The following is a 21,249-nucleotide window of genomic DNA, read 5'->3' as shown; positions in this document are numbered from 1 at the left end:
GTGAATTTTTGTGTGTAATGGGGGCCAGGGAGGGGGTAAAGACACTCCCAGAATTACTACCAATGGTATTCCCTCTTACTGCTTCGCACTCCAAATTTACATGAGACTTGCAATCTTAGAAATTTATACAGTAATTTATCCAATGATCCAATGTCGATCAAATGTTTTTCTTCCGCGTAGATTCTAACAACCTCAAAGAGATAAGAAATATATCATCGCGAATGTGTGTGTGTGTGTGTGTGTATCCGCTTTAGTGCGCGCTAATTTCTGTGTGGGTCTCTATCGATCGTCAGGCGGCTGCAGCACGTTCATTCACCTGCGGTACATATACATTTATATACTTGTATGTACGCCTCTAGCTTTGGCGGCATTGTGATAAAGTTAATCCAATGAGTGTCTGTACATTGCGAATATGAGTGCACATTACAAATACACAAATAAAACATACGTACATTCACCTGAGGTACGGAGAAGCACGGCGACAAGAAACAAGATTCGGAGCATGCACCGCACACTGTCACCGGCACGCCGGGGTTCCATCACAGCCCATCTATCAGGGCTGCGGTAGTGTCTGGCTTCCTCCGCCGGCAGTCCAGGCGTCCTGGTAGAAAGACAAGATAGAAGCCATTACTCCATAGTGACCGTGTCACAGAAAAACATTGCACACATGCACACACATATTACAGCAAACAACACGAAAATGTTGTACTTCGTCACCAAACATCCAACTTCCTCTTACACTCATTCCACTCTGAGACTTGCCAAGTAATGCGCATGCTCACACTCCATAGAGGTGAATTGCGAGCATGCGCAATAGGCAGGTACTTTCGTTTCTGCCCCCCTCTCTCTTCTGTACATTCCCTCCCTAGTTTTATCTGGAGACTTTGCAGATGCTTCGTGCGATTGGCTGTCGAAAGAACTGCATGTTAAGAGAGAGAGGGAGCCACTGTCGACGGTGATAACCTAAGGCTAGAAGAGGAGACATAGAAGCCACAAGCAATGCTTGAAACGGCTGTACAGCGCTAATTTTGATGTGAATGCCTGCAGCGCTTTGGAGATGGTGCTTTTTCACTGACCGTCAAGTGTGTACACCAAAGAAAGAATGAAAAAAAGAAAAAAAATAGAGAAGAAAAACTGATCATGACGCTGCTTCCTTACGGCCCGAAGCGTTTGCGGCAGATCTAAAAGTTTTCCCGTCGCTTGCCAACAATACTAAGGAGGCGTCACAGAACAAAGTGAAAGGTTAAATGTGTGAGTTCATGCAGTCCACCCACCCTCCAAGGACATCACGAGAGTTTTTATGACACCGTAAGCTTTGTCTGCGATCATAGCTAACACCGTTGATAGACGTCTAATGTTTTTTTTTTCTTTATTTTAATCATTATTATCTACTACAGTGAACTGTAGGACCTAAATACAGTTTATGAATGAGGGAAACTGGATGTTAAATCAGTTATAGCTTTATTTCGAATGCAGGAGATTGTTCTCCATATATCATTTATGCGCGCGCATAAATTAATCAATTGATCTTTCATAACTTGAAGCTGCAGTAATAGTTTCCACTAGAGGTGCCCTATTAATTCATCAACTTAGAGATTTATTCTGTGGTGAATTGCCTTCGCAAACATTCTTCCTTTGAACTGTAGAATAAGTTTACAATGTCGGTAGGATTGGGATAACTGAAAATAGGTTATTCTTTGAGCCAAGAGAGAGAGAGAGAGAGAAAGAGCATTTTATTATTACTACTAATAATAATAATAAAACTTTATTAGAAGCAACAGCACAGCGACCAGGGCGATTCAAGCGGGTCACTTCTCACACAGAGAAACACTTTAAAAAATGATGTAGCATATTTAAAAATTGACAGTTCTTCCCCTCCCCACCTTGCCAAGGCTTGTTATTGGTTTCAAGTTTGTTATCGTTGAAATGCTTTAATATTAGAAACATGGAACTTATTTAATTTAGTATATAATCATATCTGAACTTTTTTTTTTTTTTTTATGAGAACCCTAAACACGAGAGGTATTATAACCTATAGTACTTAGTACCGTGCTTGGGTTGGAGGTTGAGAAGACGAAAGAAGATATTTGTTGATATTGGACTTGAACTTCTGTAGATTGTAATTTTCAGGAAATACGTATGAAGGAAGGGAATTGAAGGGAACTAATTGGGAATTGACCAGATCGAATACCGTAATGAGTTTGCGCGGATAATCGATTTGTACTGAAGAAAATTTTAAAATTAACTTATTTATTTTATTTATTTATTTTTTATACTCAAAATTTTAGATTTCTCCACCAAATATTCCTTCACCATACTGGTACCACTAAAACTTTTATTTAATTTCTGAGAATTAATTTAGTCATTGATGGATAGCACTACTCGTTTATATTTCATAGTTATTTTTGCAGCACAGTAAACAATGTGATACCATATTTCATTTGGCCACAAGTATCAATAACAGACTAAAGCACAGAAAGGCATTGCTTTCAAAATATATTTTTGTTTTAATAACTACAAGAATTTACGCTGGCAAAACTTCAGCAATAGTCTCGTAACAAAGTACAGTATATTGCAGGAACTCATTGAAATATTCAGCTGCAGCTTTTAAAGTAAATGATCTTCAGTGAATACTATAGATTGGTAAACAGAAATGAATACACATATCATGAATGACGACATACTGATGAAGAGTGTAAAAAATTTTTTTTTGTTTATACTCCGGCACGACAACCACGTCAGTAGAGTTTACAATAAATCGTCAATACAAATATTTATCGTATTTAGTAGTCACGGGCTTGAACCCCAGTTAACCCAAGGAATGTGTGTTATGTACTCTCGCTCCTGACCACTCGGCTACGTCAGGCTGGTTCTGTAAACCACTGATAATAAGAATACAATATTGGGTGTATCGTCTTGCCCTATAGAAGGAAGGCTGTATAGCAGAGGAGATTTGAAATATGAGAAAAGTGAATTATTAAATGAGATGCACCTTATATGCCAGTCAAGATGGTTGTCATCAGAAAAAGGACGTCAGACCTATATGTTTTTATCTGATTACGGCTTGTAGAAAATTTTTTATGCTCATGTGGTGAGGTAGAAACTTCGAACATTTTATGCTAAATTGTATTAACTATGTCGATTTGAAATCATTGTTAGAAAGATCATTTGGCGTTTTTGGATCGATAGAAGCTGCATCACATATTTTAATAATTTTGTGGTAAAAATTTTGTGGTTTTATTTAAAAAGAAGGATGGCTTAAAGTGCTAGATAGCAGAAGCCTGGCCCTTCCAATAGCAGGGTTTACGTCCCTGCAACTGGGATGGATGGGAGTGATTTCAAGGTCTCAACCCCTTGAGGCGGGACCAAGAGGCATTCATCCTTTTGGAGTTAATCAAGTTTTGTAAGTTAATATTGTTTTATTATTTATTTATTTGAGATAAGAAGTTTTAATGAAAGGATCAGTTGTCATTACAGTTGAGAATTATCTACGTTTGTACTGCGGTAGAGGAAGTGGGTGTATAAAATCACTTTAGATGTCTGTGCGGTAGTACAGTGATTATAATCACTATCTTCCCCACACCGGGTTGAAAAGGCCTCGATTCGATGTTGTTGTTGTTATTTTGGTTTTTAGGAGCATTAGCAACTAAGGCCATATTGCTCCGGGGATATGCGGTGGTCATTCCCTGACCTTTCCGCATCCTCCGTATTTGGTGGCTCACGGGTTCGAACCCCGGTGCCTCGGTTCGAATCCAGTGAATCGCGCGAGGAACTTTTATGGTCATTTTTTACCCTCTATTTTTTTACTCGGGCTGGGTTTAGGAGGTCTCCGGCGTGGATAACAAGGCCCCCCCCCCACGGAAACTTGGGTCCAGCAAAACAAGCAAATCGATCAGATTTGCAGTTCATGGACGTGATACACATGGACAGATAATATAGTTCTTGGGCATCCCTATTATGGCAATATTTTTTGTTGGTGCTGACGACACTATACAGCAAATCTATAAGGACTTACTTACTATGAACTGCTCCAATCTCAACCTAGATAACCAGTCTAAGTGTTCCTCAGTTTCTCACGACCCATGAAAAAAAAAAAAAAAAAAAAACCAGAGAGAGAGAGAGAGAGAGAGAGAGAGAGAGAGAGAGAGAGAGAGAGAGAGAGAGAGAGACCTTTTGTTGACCTTGGACGCATTGTCTCCAGGGTGGGATATGGATGGTGGACTCTCTGCCCTAAGCGCTGTCTGCAATCTCATGCTTACGCTGGAAATCTAAATTAGTCGGTCTCAGGCGAGGGTGGCATGGTGTTTTCTCCCAGAAACCCGGGGTTTTCGTCCAGCAAACAGAAAATCGACCTCAGAATACACGCAATTTATAGATAATATAGACGGAGCAACATGGCCTTAGTCGCCGATGCTCCTAAAACCCAACAACTGGAAATCTCCACTGGCTGGATCTTCTCTACAAACCCTAGATCCTGGGGTAGGATCATTCGCTGCTCCTTTCAGGCGATGGACATGTTGACGCTACCCCAACGGTAGCTCTCCACTTGGGCTCGATCACCCTCTTTGAGGTGCCTTTCTGTGGGAAACTTTCTGCAAACTCCCATGGTTTGGCGGTAGTATAATTGCTGACCAGGACTGCACCTTTTCCAGCCTGGGAGGGATAAAATCACTTTTTCCACAGTCAGCACTCCTCCTCGCTTCACTTTCTTCTTCCATGGGATTGCCTCGACTTTCTTTTCCCATCTTATTGTCCCCTTTCTCCCTCCAACATCTCGACTTTCTTCCGCTTCTTTCCGTAATTTTTTTTTGGCCTGCCACCTGGTGCTGAGGGTAGTCCTTGTCGCTGTCCCACGCTAGCAAAGCGGTTAGTTGACAACACTCCAAGGAACCTCGACGCCATGTCGCGGAAACTACACCATACATACGACTGGTTTGGCTTTAGGTTGCATTACAGCAGCAATGGGGGAACCCTTGGAACCACAAACGCACTAGACACATGACATGACATGGCCATAGCGTTTACGAAATTCTTTTTTAGACCAAAGTTTATGTGAAGTGTCAAAAATATGTTTTTTTTTACACTAGTGGCTTCTGTGTGATATTTTTCTTTCTGGGTACAAGGTTCATGCGAGGGGCTAAAAGTTTAGTTTTCTAATGAATAGTGTTGTCTTGTCTTGATTGTCTCTACTCGTACAAAAATCTACAGTATTTTGTACAACCAGATTGTTGACCTAAAATTATCCTGATCACTTAGAAATCTCCACAGATGTGCTGCTGCTTCTATTTATTATCGTACTGTACTTTTCTTAAGGAAAGCTCCATGTTCTCATATGATTCTTTCACATAGACAGCATGACCGATTAGTATAGATGGACGGAGTATATTTGCATTGTTGAGCAGCCTAACTTTTAGATTTAATTTCGAAGAGTCGATGAAAAACCCCTTCTTCTGGTGAAAGGGCTCACCGACATTATTACAGCAACATCGCAAATCTTCTTCCATTGAAAATTATGCAGACAGCTGTGTTTGTTGTTTACGTAATGCAGGATATACTTAAACATCTCTCTTACAGTAAATTCCATTTCTTCAGCCCAGATCCCAAAATACCCTGTCTGTTCCTTAGATTTCAATTTCATACAAGATCGTTTAATTCACTTTTTTGTTAATAAGATGAGGCATGTTTTTGCCTCGACAATCGTATTCTGATTCATAACTCTTATGGACTGTTTCCATTGTTTTATCTATGTTTTCCTCTTCTAACGACCTGGTTTCTGGAGGAAGGATGATAGAAGTTTCACTGTGACTAACCGTTCTAATGGTTGACGAGATATTCGGATACTCAATTTTTTTCTGTATTTTTCTTTCCGTCCTTCAATTTGAGTTATGCAAAAATAGCAGTCGTTGACATGATTGGTTAGATTCCCTCCGCACCCTGAGAACAGAGAATGTTGGTGATACTTTACGTTAATTTTTTTAATTAGTTTTTGACATGCGAAGCATAATTAGTATAGCATATATGAGGAGCTCACTTCTTGTTCTGATCACCTAATTTGCAGCCAAAATGTATTTTCATGCTTTCTTTAATCGGCTCGTGTGAGATTTAATTATACGAGAGGTGATAAATACAGTAACGATTGTGTTCTTGTCAAAATTATTAGTTGTAGCTCCACTCCCTGTAACTGGGCTGCACTCTGACAAAAGCACAAAAGTTTTCTTTCCCGACAGAAAGTATTTCTCAATTTCAGCTAGCACTGGGAATAAAGTCCAATATTTTCCTATACGTTATGTGAGAAGAGCAACATTATCCACCGTGATACTCAAAAAGACAAGAGAAGCATGCAAGAGACATTTAGATAAAAATGACATTCTAAAGGACATACAACACGGTTATGTTAAGGGAAAATCATGTTTAGCTAACCTAGTAAGCTATTTTCACACAGTTACTCATGAGCTGGATGTAGGGAACAATTCCAACATAGTTTATTTGGATTTTACCAAGGAATTTGACTCAGTCCCTCATGAGAGGTGACTGTATAAGCCTACACATGTTGGGATTACTGGAAAGATTCTAAGATGGATTTCATGATGGCTGCTGGGTAGAAGGCGAGGGTTGTGATTAATGGATATTCTTCAGATTGGAACGTCAGAAGTAGGGTCCCCAAGGATAGGGTTTTGGACACCTGGTTTTTTTCATTTTCATAAACGATATCGACGAAGAGATAAAAGGCATGATGTCAAATTTTCAGGCGACGTAAAGGTTGGGAGAGTCGTTAATGATTAGTGCCAAGCAACGCTCCTTCAGGATGACTTGAATAGGCTTTAAATGTTCAGCAAATTTGCATGTTTTAATGCAGCAAAATGCAAGGTCTTACACTGGGGAATAGCAACTCCAAAATAAATTATACGCTTGGTGGGGTTAAATTAAAAACAGTAGAGGAAGAAAGGGAGTTACGATACTGTCAGATGTAAAGTTCTATAAGCAGCGTAAACCTGCGACCGGGAGAGCCCATGGTGTCCTATTCATGATTTATCTAGCAATATCCTGTAGAGATAGAGAGGTCATAATCCCACTGTATAAGGTAATTGTAAGACTGCATTTGGAATATAAGAAGACATTGAGCTTCTTGAGAGGCTTCAAAAGGTTGACAGCTCGCACGGTGAGATTGACAAAAGGCGACCGACGAGGAAACTTCGATTATATGAGCTTGATAAACTGCACCTTAGAAGGGACCTGACTGCAGACGCAGCCCTATGGTTTTTGGGGCCCCTAAGCACAAATACATTTGGTACCCTTGAAATACTTTTATTAAATATTATTATAATTAAAATTTCGATGCTCCCAGACGTTGGCGCCCCTATGCCCTGCTTATCGTGTTCCGCCGGCCCTGCCTGACAAATTTATAAGGCTCTGAGAGCGATTAGTACAAATGAATGAAGTTGCAATTTCCTTGCACTATAGGACTAATATCTAAGCTTCCTTGCACTATATGGCTAATACCTAGGCTTCATTGCACTATGTGGCTAATACTAATACTAAAGACTGGATACTTGACGGTAGTTCTGTAGTCGTAAAATTAGCAGAAGGTATACTCTGTGAATGTCACGTATGCAGACAGTATACTGTGCTTATTAATCAAATTCTAGAGGGTATGCCGCGTATATCCATATATACACTGGTGTTTAAAGAAAGTGCATCACCCCTTAAAATTGTAATTATCGTCCGAATAACGTAAGTATATGGCCATATTTCTTACATATTGCATCAGATAAGATTGACACGAGTAGGTGATGACGTAATATTGCACCAGCTGTTACTTTCAGCTATATAAGCACGCTCTGCAAGAGTTGCAGTCATTCCTTGCTTGTGTCGGGATGGCCAGTTACGTGCAGTTGATGCCATGAAGAAAGAGTGCTATTGTTGCTTTACGACAGGAAGGATGTTCTTCCCGTCATATTGCTTATAGAGTGTCTTGTAATCAGTAGACAGTGAGTAGATATATTTCCAAATTCAAGAATAGTGGTTCTGCTGATAGGAAAAAAGGAACCGGACGCAAACGAGTCTCTATGCTAAAACAGGACCACGTTTTGAAGCGCTTGTGGCTTATAAACCGTAAAGTTTCTTCGTCTGAGCCGAAAAGAGAATGGGAAGAACATACATGAGTGGTAGCAAGTGCAGTAACAGTCCGAAGACTTCTCTTCAAAAATGGACTTGTAGCCCGTTGACCTAAGGAGAAGCCCCTCCTCACACAAAAAATGAAAAAGGTCCAATAATTTGGTGAAAGGAGCAAGTCAAATGTACTCCCGAGCAGTGAAAGTCAGTTGTTTTATCGGATGAGAAGATATTCAACCTGATTATCAAAGAAAGTGCGTCACCCAGGAATTTTACATTTCTAACCCTTTTTCGCGATGGTATGTTACATTAATGACTAGCATCACAAATATAAATATAAACAAAAGATATTTATTAATAGTTAAGGCAAAGCTAAGTAATATTCGACGGGTGCTCTCAAAATATTCCAAAATGAGCATTTGCAACCTTTATACAATAGTTTTGGTAAACACGACAATTATGGCTGAAATGTTATCAGACGTCCTCAGTTTGCTTCAGTTTATCATTTTAAATGGAAAACAAAATGAAAAGTTCACCAGGTGCAAACTAATATTTAGTTGAACCGCCGCCTCTGGCCCTGATGACAGTAGCACACCGTCGAGGCATTGACAAGATCAATTTCTGATCTTGATAGTTCGTGATTTCAAACAGCTATATAAGCACTATATAGCTATGCCTTGCTGAAGTTCATGCAGAGTCTTTGGTTTCTTTCTGTCAGCTGTAGATTCCACACGCTGCCAACAGTTCTCTATGGGAATCAGGTCCGGGCTGTTTCCTGGCCAGATAAGAGTTGTAATGGACCGTTCTGAAAACCTTTTTTTCACCTGTAACAAATGTAAACACATTACTGTCGAACCTCTAATGCAGAAACGAAGCTAAAGTAACTACAGTAGTGCCTACTTACACTTTTCGCCCGATGACAAGAAGCAGAGTCGTCCTGAAAGGTGCAGTTACTTGGCAGGTTGAAATGGTGTCTAATGGTTTTCAGCAATTTGCCTTCCGATATAGCCAGGTATCCATTGGCATTTACTTAACCTTTTATAAACTGTAGGTGAGCTACTCCGCGATACGGCGCCTACGTAGCCAGGTGGGCAGGAGTAGCAGTGCGTAGCACACGCTTCTTGATTAGACCGGGGTTCGAGCCCGTAACCACCAAATGTAGAGGATTCGGAAAGGTCAGGGAATGACCACCGCATATCCCGGAGCAATATGACCTTAGTTGCTAATGCTCCTAAAAATCAAATAACAAACAAACAAAACTCCGCGATACGAAATCCCCCCCCCCCCAATATCATTTGGCTGGTAGGGAATTTTACTGTAGACACCATACAGTCTGGATGGTATGTCTACGTAACCATGTCTATGGCAAATCGTTTATCTCCCATCAGAGCCATGCAGGTAGAATTTTTTCTCATCCTAGAAAATAACTGACTTCGATTGTGCGGGTGTTCCATTTGACATTCTCCTTACACCAAATTAATCGGGCCTTTTCCATTTTTCGTGTGAGAAGGAGCTTCTTCTTAGGACGACGGGCTACAAGTCCATTTTTGAAGAGGCGTCTTCTGACTGTTACTGCACTTGCTACCACTCATGCATGTTCTTCCCATTCCCTTTTCAGTTCACACGAAGAAACTTTACGGTTTTTAAGCCATAAGCCCTTCAAAACGTGGTCCTGTTTTGGCGTAGAGACTCGTTTGCGTCCGGTTCCTTTTTTCCTATCAACAGAACCACTGTTCTTGAGTTTGGAAAGAAATCTTCTCACTGTCGACTGATTACAAGAAACTCTATAAGCAATATAACGGAAAGAACATCCTTCCTGTCGTAAAGCAACAATAGCACTCTTTCTTCGTGACGTCAACTGCACGTAATTCGCCATCTTGACACAAGCAAGGAATGACTGCAACTCTTGCAGAGCGTGCTTATATAGCTGAAAGTAACAGCTGATGCAATATTGCGTCATCACGTACTCGTGTCAATCTTATCTGATGCAATATTACGTCATCACATACTCGTGTCAATCTTATCTGATGCAATCTGTAAGAAATATTGCCATATACTTACATTATTCGGACGACAATTACAATTTTAAGGGTGATGCACTTTCTTTGAACACCAGTGTGTATATATATATATATATATATATATATATATATATATACATGTATGTGTGTATATATATATGTGTATGTATATATATACATGTATATGTGTGTGTATATATATATACACGCTATTCACCAAAAAAAAAAAAAAAAAAACCCGAGGGTATACGGCGTATACCCTCCACTACAGCCCTGCATAACGGTGGATAATTGTAGCGTGGAATGCAACACTGTATCTTCTTTGCTTCTAGGGTATTACAACTACTTAGTATTCTCTGTGGATATAGGGCGCCTTCGTAGCCAGGTGGGAAGGAGCAGCAGTCGCTTCTTGATTAGACCGGGGTTCGAGCCCGTCACCACCAAATACGGAGGATGCGGAAAGGTCAGGGAATGACCACCGCATATCACGGAGCAATATAGCTTTAGTTGCTAATGCTCCTAAAAAAAAAAAAAAAAAAAAACCAAAAAATCTGTGGATATAAGTCATGTAGTATCACATCCCCTAGGAAGAGTTGATGACTGAAATGAAGTAGTGTAAAACTGGGACACTATAAAATACTAAACAGTAGACATACCACAACAGATTAGTGGTGAGTGTGCTCTGCACAGTGTTTCCCAACCGCTGTGTTCAAATCGACACGATACCACAAAATTTGAGAATATCCTATATCTATATAGTAAAATTCTGTCCGAAGTATACACTCAGTGATTACTGAATTATGGCTACCTCATCCGTAATGGACTATGCCGCATAACTCAAAGTATAAAAAGCCGAATAGCACTTCTCTGTGAAAAATAGTACCACCCTATAAAATGGCCAGAAATGTGAATGACGTAGGTTTGTGTGTTTTGCTGTTCTATTCTGTTCTGGCCGCTTGGCTACCCAGATGCATTAATCACCTGGACAGATGATTCTGGGTACTCGTCCACACCACGGGAAGGTGGGCCAATCCATGCAAAGCACGTACTCTCTCAAAAGAGACTCTGACCCACCTGGTGTTGCCAGAAAGTAGGCCAGAATCCTCTGGGGGCCCATTCCAGAGGGGAAAAAATGACCACCCATGGTGCTGGATATGGAAAATAAATTAATAAAAATGAAGTAATAAATGAAGTAGAAGAAAATAAAATATGTATAATAAAAAAATAATAAATAAATAAAAATAAAAAGAAAGAAGATAGTGGTGCCCGCTAAAATAATAAAAAAATAATAATAAACATATAAATAAACAAATAAAAGAAAGAAGTAGTGGTGCTGCTAAAATAAATAAATAAATAAAAAAAATAAAATAAAAATAATAAATAATAATAATAAATAGAAATAAATAAAAGAAAGAAAGTAGTGGTGCTGCTAAAAAAAAAATAATAAATAGATAAAAGGGTGTTTCTATATCGCAAACGGCATGTCTTGTCGGTTATTCACTGACTACTGTTTAAGGTGTACAATGAATGGTGTCGAATGGGTAAAACTACCTCCCGCCGAAAGAACTGTAAAGGATTACGCAAGGTGGATATTTTTAGTAGTAAGAGAATGGTACAGCGCGTTGTACGGGCTCAATCGGAGGTCACTGTGCGATAGCTGACATAGCAATACAATATGGGGAATGCAAAAACAATATATCCCAAATGACGTTGTGCCTCACACTCAGATGTATCGGCTTCTACAACTGACGACCAAAGAGACACCCTCTCTTCGCCGTTGATCATCATCGATGGTGAATAATGTGGTGTCAGCAACACGCTGGTTGGACACTAGAGGACTGGAAACGGGTGTGCTGGGCTGATGAGTTCAATTACCTGGTGCAACACGCTGAAGGAAGTCTTTGAGTGTGGCGCAAACAACACGAGTCTGTGGACTCATTGTGCATGGTGACCACTATCCAGGAGTTGGCGGTGTTTGCTTAAATAGGGTTATGTTTTGCTAGCAAGCACTAGGACCCCTGGTGCGTATGGACCAACGATACATTGATGTGGTCTACCGGCAGCTCTTAGGAGACCATGTTATATTTTTTGTCGGACAGAAACCGGATCTTCCGAGACGATTATCTGCCGTGTCATCCGGTACGCACAGTGCACGAGTGGTTCCAGGAGCACTGTGAAGATACCACCGATGTTGATTGCCGTTAAATTTCTCCTGACACCAATCGAAATGAACACCTGTGGGATGTTTACGAATGTGAATTGAGGCGTGTGGACAAACAACCGTTATTGTTTCCGACGCTGTGGAAAGCCTTGCAGGCAGCATGGCTGATGATCCCTATGGACATCTTTAGACATCTAGTGACGTTCTAGTCAATGCATAGGCAAATAGCGGCTGTTATCTGTGAGAACGGTGGTCCAACACAGTAATAGGTAGGTGGGTGGTCATAATTCAGTGATCATGGAGGGTATTTCGGTGACTGAAGTATACACTGAAAAGGACAGAATTCATGGGATACCGGGTTTCTGGGCAACGCCACGCTGTCACCCCTCTCGCTAGTAGACAGAAAATCGACAGTTAACCGACTTTGAAAGATGGATGATTGTGGGTGGCCGACGCATGGGTCATTCTATCGCGGAGGTAGTACAGAAATTGCAATATCCCCGTTCGACAGTATCAAGAGTGTATCGGGAATACGCAATTTCCGGATAACATCTCATCGTGGACAGCGCTGTGGGCGAAGAAAGGCGGTGGATGAACATGGCCGTCGACGTCTGTCTCGCATTGTTTCAGCCAACCGGAGAGACAGTGGCACAAATCACAGTCGACTTGAACGAGGAAGGTGCCAGAAACGTCTCCACCAAGACCGTCAGGCGATCATTAGCCACAGTAGGTTACGGGAGCCGCTGACCCACCAGTGTCCCATTGCTAACGCCACCACACAGGGCTCTACGCCTTAAGTGGGCGAAAGAACATCGGCACTGGACCTTGGATGATTGGAAACGGGTCTCTTGGTCAGATGAGTCCTTTTTCCAGTTATTGCGAGTGGACGGGAGGATGCGTAACTGGCGGAAACCGCACGAAGCTATGCACCCACCATGTCAACAAGGAACTGTTCAGGCAGATGGACGGTCGGTAATGGTCTGGGGCGTGTTCAACTGGCACAGGTTTGAACTTCTGGTACGTCTAGATGCATCTTTAAACGGTCCAGGTAACGTGTCCATCCTTGCAGACCATCTGCATCCCTTCATGGTCATCGTAGACCCACACGGCAATGGACTCTTCCAGCAGGAGAACGCGCCTTCCCACAGAGCCGTGGTGACTAGAACATGGTTCGAAGAGCATTCCGCAGATTTTACCACCATGGAATGGCCTCCCCGTTCACCGGACATGAACCGTGTGGAGCATCTTTGGGATGCTGTGGAATGGTCCGTTCGAGCTTTGGATCCTCCACCCAGGAATGCGATGGAATTGTGGACAGCGGTGCAACGAGCATGAATGGAAATACCTATGGAATGCTTTTGTGAAATAGTGGACTCAATGCTTCGCCGAGTGACTGCCTTTATCCGGGCGGAAGGTGATACTGCCTTTATTCGGGCGGCATGGGATACCTACCCATTACTAGGTAGGTATCCCATGATTTCTGTCCACTCGTATGCTTTAAACAGAATTTTTTTTTTTTTTTTTTTTCTAGAACAAATTCGGATATCATAGCCTATATTGAATTGTAAACCTGCGCTTTTTATACTAAATTATGACTACTTTGCATGATCCATCAATCCCACATATAATATCTCCGAAGATAAATAGCTGATAGTTTATCTACCCTTTTTTTTTAGAGACCCTGACATGTGAATTGCCATCGAAATCGTATGCAGAGCTACGACGGTTGCTCTCCTTCCTCGATGTTAGTGCGGAATTCTGAGACGGACGCCTGACTTAGATTACATCTCCATATCTAGATTAGTTTCCAGTCAGACTTAGTAAGGAGGAAATCAGCCTGCTGAGATAATTGCGTGTCAAGATAAGAGTCAATGAAGACTGTCATAGAGTAGTTCCTTGAATTCAGTTCTTTTTAAGGCGAGAATAATGTGAGTGACAAATATGGGGGTTAGTAGTACTAAGAAGCAGAGTCTCTATAAAATTTAAAAGAAAGGGGGGGAAGCTCTATTATATGTAATGATTAAGAATATTGGGGAAGGAATGAAAGTAGTCTGTGGACAACGGACATCAATTAGTCTAAACTAGGTTACAGACTCCAGGGCACAATCTGTCTCCTGTCATGCACTTTCAGAGTGTGTTGTATTCCCTATTATGCACATATAATTACATTGTCGTTCCTGAAAAAAGAACCGTGTTGTTTGGTTTGGATTTTATTGACGCATTAGCAACTAAGGCTATAATGCGCCCCTGAAAAAAGAACCATGTGCAACAACTAGCTTGTTTGCATTTCTTTTGTTTGGGGAATGGTGGTTCCCAAATGGGACAGATTAAGAACTATTTGCGCAGCAAAGCAAATAAAAACTCAAAGACAGATACAGTGTCCATGCTTTTGGTGGGGGAAGCAACAGGATAAAAAAATGAAGATTTCGGGAGGACAGCATAAGAAAACAGGAAGGATTAGTTGGTTGTAACACCATGTGAAAATTTCTCTGGTTATATATAACGCAGGAGCATAACCTGCAAGCAGTGGCTGTCCCATGATTTTCTGAAGGGAAGGGCTAAAACAGTTTTCGGAGAATAACTATTTTCTGAGTGAGGGGAGGCTAAAGCAGTGTTATAAGAATCATTTAGTTTTAATCAACATGTAACGGCAAAAAAAAAGAAAAAAAAAACATATCAGTTTGATCATGGGGGAGAACTATAGCCCCTTTACACCTATAACCGCTACTGCGGGCAACGACATGTTTTTGGATAATCTTGGGAGGGAGAATTATTCCAGTTACGCTGTCCCAGATTGGCCCTTGATAAAATGGACTCACAAAAAAGAAAGGAAATAAAAGTTGCAGTAGGACGATTCCATTTAATGATTGGGAATGATGATACAAGTATTATTTCTCTAAACAGATTCGGATGCGATGATAGTGTCAAGCAAATTTAGCAGTTTTCTTTTCCCTGAGATATTCAAGATGAATATCTCAGGGAAAAGAAAACTTTACCTTGAAAATTACGTTTGAATTTATTGAAGTCGTTTTTACTGCATGTTGCAAGCATTTTGATTTTATTTTTATTTTATTTTTTTTATTATATATTCAGAATTATTATTTCATTTCATAGGAGCTATTTTGTTTTTAAAACATTGTATTTGTTCATAATTGGCGTTTGTTCATCTGCCTTTTTATTTCTTAGCATGTGCAGGCTTATTTTTGCTGGACCTAAAATTACGTTAAGCATGACTTTTGAGCTTAGAACAGATTGTGTGGGTGATGAAGGTTTTTGAACACCTGTGTTTCGCATAGCAAACAGTTAAAGGAGTGTTCACCAGCTGCACGTAGGGTCGTGTTACTGTGCAGCTGGGAAAACATCTCTTTACGACCACTCCTTTAGGATCTATCGTTGTAAAATGACATTTTTACATCCATTCCAACTTTCTAACAGTGTCATTTAATCGCGCTTTGGTGTGTGTGGAAGAACAATAAAAGGTAGTTCACGTAGCATTTTGCTTATACCGCGTTAAAATATAGTCTAAATTAGAGTCTAAACCACAATATGGAATTTAAAATTTTTAGAGATTTTTATGAACCAGTAGCAAGTTGGAAACTGATAGCTTTAACATTTTCTTTAATTCTGCTCGTAGATATTCAAAGTATATATTATATGTACTACTCATTTTTGTTTGTCTTCCATTTTCCTCTATTTCTTTTAAAGACATGGAATGAAGAAAACAGTATACATGTATAAATATAACCGATGTCATACTAAACAGTATTTTTTTTATCCCGGGGTATGACGTTTGACATTGTCAAAATTTACAAGGAGAAGAAAAGGTTTAATTATTTTATGTACTTTCCGCTTCTTTCGACATTCCGAATAATGGAGCCTATAATAAATCAAACAATAAAAATACAAAAGTTTTATTCACATATCTGCATTCTTCCATACATTAATTAGAAGAAATTACAATACAAAACAGCTCCCACGATGTTTAAGAAATTACTGGATCTAACACTAACTCTTTAGCCCAATTGATACCCTCAATTCTGTAGCAAAGACCTCAACTTCCTTGTTCTTCACTTGTCCGCAGACCTTTATTCTTTCATAAATCTTGATCAAAGATTCAGCACGGTCCGAGTTTCATAAATCGGTTAATCTTTAGAATATGACGCGCAATCCCATGAATCATTGCGACTGAAGTGATAGGCAAGTATAGCTCGGCCCACTGTACTGCTAATCACCGCGATGTTGCGTTACCGAGAATCCGTTTCTCAAACGACTACAGCCGGCAGGAATACCATGTACAGGCCGATAAAGCTAACCTATGTTTTTAGCAGACTAACACTTTCGTTACTTTTCTCTCCCTTACGGCTTTCCCATTCGGTTAATCGAAAGAGGTTAGGTTAGTCTACGCCACTAATTCGGGACGGATGCAAGCGAAGAACGTTGCCCATTAGTTTACGGTATTGTATACGGCCACAGTTTTTTGCTTGAATCCGTTCCGAATTAGTCGTGTAACATAACATAACCTTTTTTGACTTAACGTAAATGGAATCTACACTGATCGACAAAATGAACAAAACAAATCCACGTTTTTCATGAATATTTTATTGTGAACAGTGTCGCGGAAGCCGAATGTATGATGTAATAGGCATCGTGGTATGCAAATTCCGAGTATCCAATAGAAATCGATCTACCACCTTACAGAGCCGCACATTATGCAAATTTTCATGGCTATAAAAACACGGGTTGCGACCACATCACTCCATTCCTGTTTTTTTTGGCTTGCTCAGTGGAACAGCTACATCTCCGGTACTCTGAATGGCAAGGCATCGTCGTTTAGATGATTTTTTGAGATGGCTAAAGAGGGGTTAGAAGGATCATCCTTTCGCATCATCATTATCTAGCTATTGACCAAAAGACTGTACAGGAATGAGCACAGTTCAACTTTCTGCAGGCAGATTTTCCTGATCCTGATTCCTCTCTCTCGCTCTCTCTCTCTCTCTCCCAGGAGGACTGGTTACCTAAGGCACAGTTGACTGACATCGAAATATCTAGAGAGACCCTAATTGATGTCCTTAATAAATTACTCAACAAAGCTACTGTGGGTCCGGATGGTTTCCCACTCTTTATTATCAAAATTTGTATAACATATATAGTTGATCTTCACCTTTTCGGACAAATTCTGCAATCTGGAATAGTTCCTTAAATTTGGAGAACTTACCATGTTAAGCCCATTCCAAAGATCAAGAAACATAAATCTCCCAAAGACCTGCGAACAATCTCCATCAGTTGTTATTTACTTAAAATCTTTGAAAAAGTGATTCAGCCAGCAATTGCCCAGCACTGCTTTGGACACAGGCCCGATTACCTGCATACCGTTCTGCACAGGATATCGACAACTACGAATCACCTTGATACCCTCTTCAGAATTCAACGGACCTTTAACAGCAAATCACAGATTGATATCATATTCCTGGACATTAAATCGGCTTATGAGAGAATACACCTCCCAGCTCTTTTTACTATTCTGAAATACTACTTCGGTCTGGCGGATACTGTACTTCAAATTTTGAGGTCAATTTTATTTCTTAGACACCTTGTCTGTGACCCATAACAAATTCCAGGTAACTATTGACGTCTCAAAAGGCCAGAAATGTGTGTAATTTTATGTTCGTGCAGTATGTGTGTGTGTGTTTTTTAGTTGTTTCTGGCCGTTTTGTCACCAGGCAGTCGATCACCTGGAAAGCCTGTCCAGTGTCCGTCTACACCACGGAGAGGTAGGCCATAACTACGCATGTACCATGGCAACCTCAATCGTCGCGCACTGAATGTCCAAAGCGAGTTTGGAATCATTCAAAAGAAGACCTGCGCCAGCAAGCCGGCAACAGCATCCTCCCCCCCACCCCACTCTCTTCTCTCTCTCTCTTTTTCTCTCTCATTCTCAGGAGACAGGACAGCAGAAGACGAATAAATGAAGAAGAAAATAGCGTAAAGTAAAAAAAAAAAAAAAAATTAAATTGAAAATAAATGTCTTTGTTCACTGTACACCTTTTCTCCTTGTGGACTACTTTGGGCAGCAAAGTAGTCCACAAGGAGAAAAGGTGTACAGTCAAACAGCAGTAGTAATGTCAGTTAACTATTGACGCAGCATCTAAAAACAAAATCTGCAAGGCAGGAACAAGTTCTAGATATAAATCTGTTCTGTTAATCTGGAGTGGTATCAGAAGTCACTGGTTGATGACGGTATCACTGAGCAGAGGAAAGAAGGATTTAGTTGCAGAGTCTTGATAAAGGATGAGCCAGAAAAGTGCAGCATTTGTTAAAACCTTTGCGTGTTCTTGAAAACCATAACAATTTTGTATAATACGTCATAAATACGACAGACGAGGCAACAGGCTGTATTATTATTTATGATGTGCTTTCAGTTTGATTTTCTGAATTAACATTGAGGTTGAAAGTCTTCCTGCGATTAAAAGCAGCATTGCAGAAGGTTTGAAGGGCCTGGAAATTATTAATAGATATGAGTATCTCCTCACATCCAGGAAACAAGTTTGGAACTGTTGCCTTAAGAGCCAATCTTAGGTCCTCGTACGAGGGGTTTCCGAAAAGTAAGGTAACACATTTTTTCTCTCGATGATGTTTAATAATACGAAGTTGAAATTACACACCAAGAAATAAGTGAACATGCACTACTTCTCCACAAAGTCTCCAGTTTTATTGATGTACTTGTCCCAACGATGGATCAATTTATCGTTACCCGTACTGAAGAAGTCCGTGCCCACACCCAGTAACCAACATCGCACCGCCTGATGAACTTTCTCATCCGTGGCGAAATGCTTTCCTGAAAGGTGCTTTTTCAGAGGGCCGAACAAATGGAAGTCTGAAGGCGCTAAGTCTGGGCTGTAGGGGGGATGCGACAGAGTTTCCCAACGATTACGGCGCAACCACTCATGAGTAGTGTCAGCAGTGTGTGTGGAGCTCCGTTGTCGTTCAACGAAATCACGCCGCTTGTCAGGAGTCCTGGTCGTTTGCGTCGAATGTTGGCTTTCAGTTTTTCCAACGTTGCACAATAAAGCTGTTCATTGGTTGTTTCTCCCTTCGGCTAGAAATCCACCAACACCTTGGCGATCCCAGAACACTGTGGCCATGATATCGATCTTCAATGTCAACACGGCCCGCTTTAAATTCATTGCACTAAAAACATATCTGCTTCTTTGCCATCACCTTTTCGCCATACACAGAAACCAGTTCACGGTGAATGTCACTTGGTGAAGACCCTTTTGCTAGCAAAAAACCTGTTTTGGACCACACTCGCACGGTAGCCGCCATTTTGCAACTGGAATCTGCTGTGAGGCGACAGTACCGCAACACTGCACTGGCGGTCTTTTTGAATGTTATTAACGGGTCTATCTGTCCACCGTGTTTCATCTCATTCCCTTTCACCATTATTAAGAAAAAAAGTGTTAGCTTACTTTTCGGAAACCCCACGTAAATGGGGCATTCAAAAAGGACGTGAGAAGAGTCTTCCAGTAGCGCACACCGACAGGAGACTGTATTAGAAAGTCTGAATTGGTAAAGTTTTGCGTTAAGAGAACCATGTCCAGTTAGTACGTAGAAGGCAAACAGTGAGGGTGAAAACCATTTTTTGGTGGATGATAAAAGTAGAGTAGTTGCGCCAGGAACGAATTTTTTTCTAATGGCTCCTTTTTCGGTAGACTTTCATCTATTCTGCCAGGTGTTCACTAACAAATTCCAGCATCGGGTTCGTTCAGTTTTTGGATCATCCTGAGGGTTAACAATGATTCCCTGAAATTCCGTAGAAATGCGTCTGCGGCTGTAAAAGCAAAAACCTCTAAACACAACATGCAGGTCAAGTGGTATAGTGCCCGCAAGAGTCTGTAGAGCTGGAGTTGATAACGTGCGGAAAACGTGAAGTAGGCCAAGGAGAAAACAGCGTTGAATAGTGGATAGCTTAGTTTGTACAGTTTTGAGTGCAGTACGTCTAAACCAAGGACTGGCAGCATAGTTTGTAATTGGGATTATGGCAGCATTATAAAAAGGTGTAGGGTTTTGGTATTCAATCCCCCAGTCTTCTGGTAATTCGGAGCAACATTGCGGTAAAACCCTTTGACGGAAAGGTGTTGAATATGTGCAGTAAAGGAAAAGCGGTCGTCGATGATGACTCCTAGAAATTTGGTGCTTCGGACAGGTGGAAGTGATTTCCTGTCAAGTTTTAAAACTGGTGTGCTGCCGTAGTCTAATTTGTGTTTAAAAACCATAATCTTCAATTTGGTTGGGGATAATTTCAATTTGTTCTTAGAGGATCAAGACGATAGTTCAAGGAATACTTTATTGGCATAGAGTTCTAAATCAGATCTTGAGTTTCCATTCACTGGCCATGGTGCCATCAGACAGAAACTAACTGACTTTGGGCTAAGCGATACACCCCTTTGCCGCTGTGGACAAACAGAAACCTGGGATCACCTGATGTACCACTGTGATCTATATGATGACCTACCCTGCCGTCTAATTACAGAAACCCAGTACACACTACTAAATCAGGAGGACCGTGTATTAGAAGAGGAACATAGTTATAGGGCCTTAGCCAATTTTGTGCAAGACCTCTTCAGCAGAAGAAGGACTTCCCTGTGCTGCAACCACGACAACAGCAACGCAACCTCCGTTTCTTCATCGGACCTAGGGAGTATATTGCTTACACGGATTTAAGACTCAATGACTGGAACTGACCACACCCCCAGAAAGCTAGAACACAGAGGAGACAAACCCAAAGAGAAAACTATCCCTGAACTTGAATTTCACGGGCCAGATAGCTGGAAAAGATACTACTACATGAATACCTGGAAATGACAACCGCCCAGGACTGAGCGGCTCCCTAGAAGTCGCTAAAAGCCGACCTGACATGACATCATGAGACCAAAAGTGATCACCAGCACCGGACAT

At 40.9% G+C, this 21,249-nt stretch overlaps 1 protein-coding gene across 1 annotated transcript in view; it reads right to left on the bottom strand.

Moving 5' to 3' along the window:
• Positions 1–733, bottom strand: part of LOC150083261 (repulsive guidance molecule A-like) — a 104,781-nt gene extending 104,048 nt beyond the window's left edge. The window contains exon 1 of the mRNA XM_090377944.1: positions 453–733. Coding sequence (XP_090234070.1) covers positions 453–540 — 88 coding nt within the window. The 5' untranslated portion in view covers positions 541–733. The remainder of the gene's footprint in view (positions 1–452) is intronic.
• Positions 734–21,249: the final 20,516 nt, after the last annotated feature.

Source organism: Mastigoproctus giganteus, chromosome 7, assembly GCF_048544385.1.
Source record: "Mastigoproctus giganteus isolate SK-2022 chromosome 7, ASM4854438v1, whole genome shotgun sequence".
Classification (NCBI taxonomy): domain Eukaryota; kingdom Metazoa; phylum Arthropoda; class Arachnida; order Uropygi; family Thelyphonidae; genus Mastigoproctus; species Mastigoproctus giganteus.
Note: the sequence above shows the minus strand (reverse complement) of the source record. Positions and strands in the feature narration are given on the sequence as shown.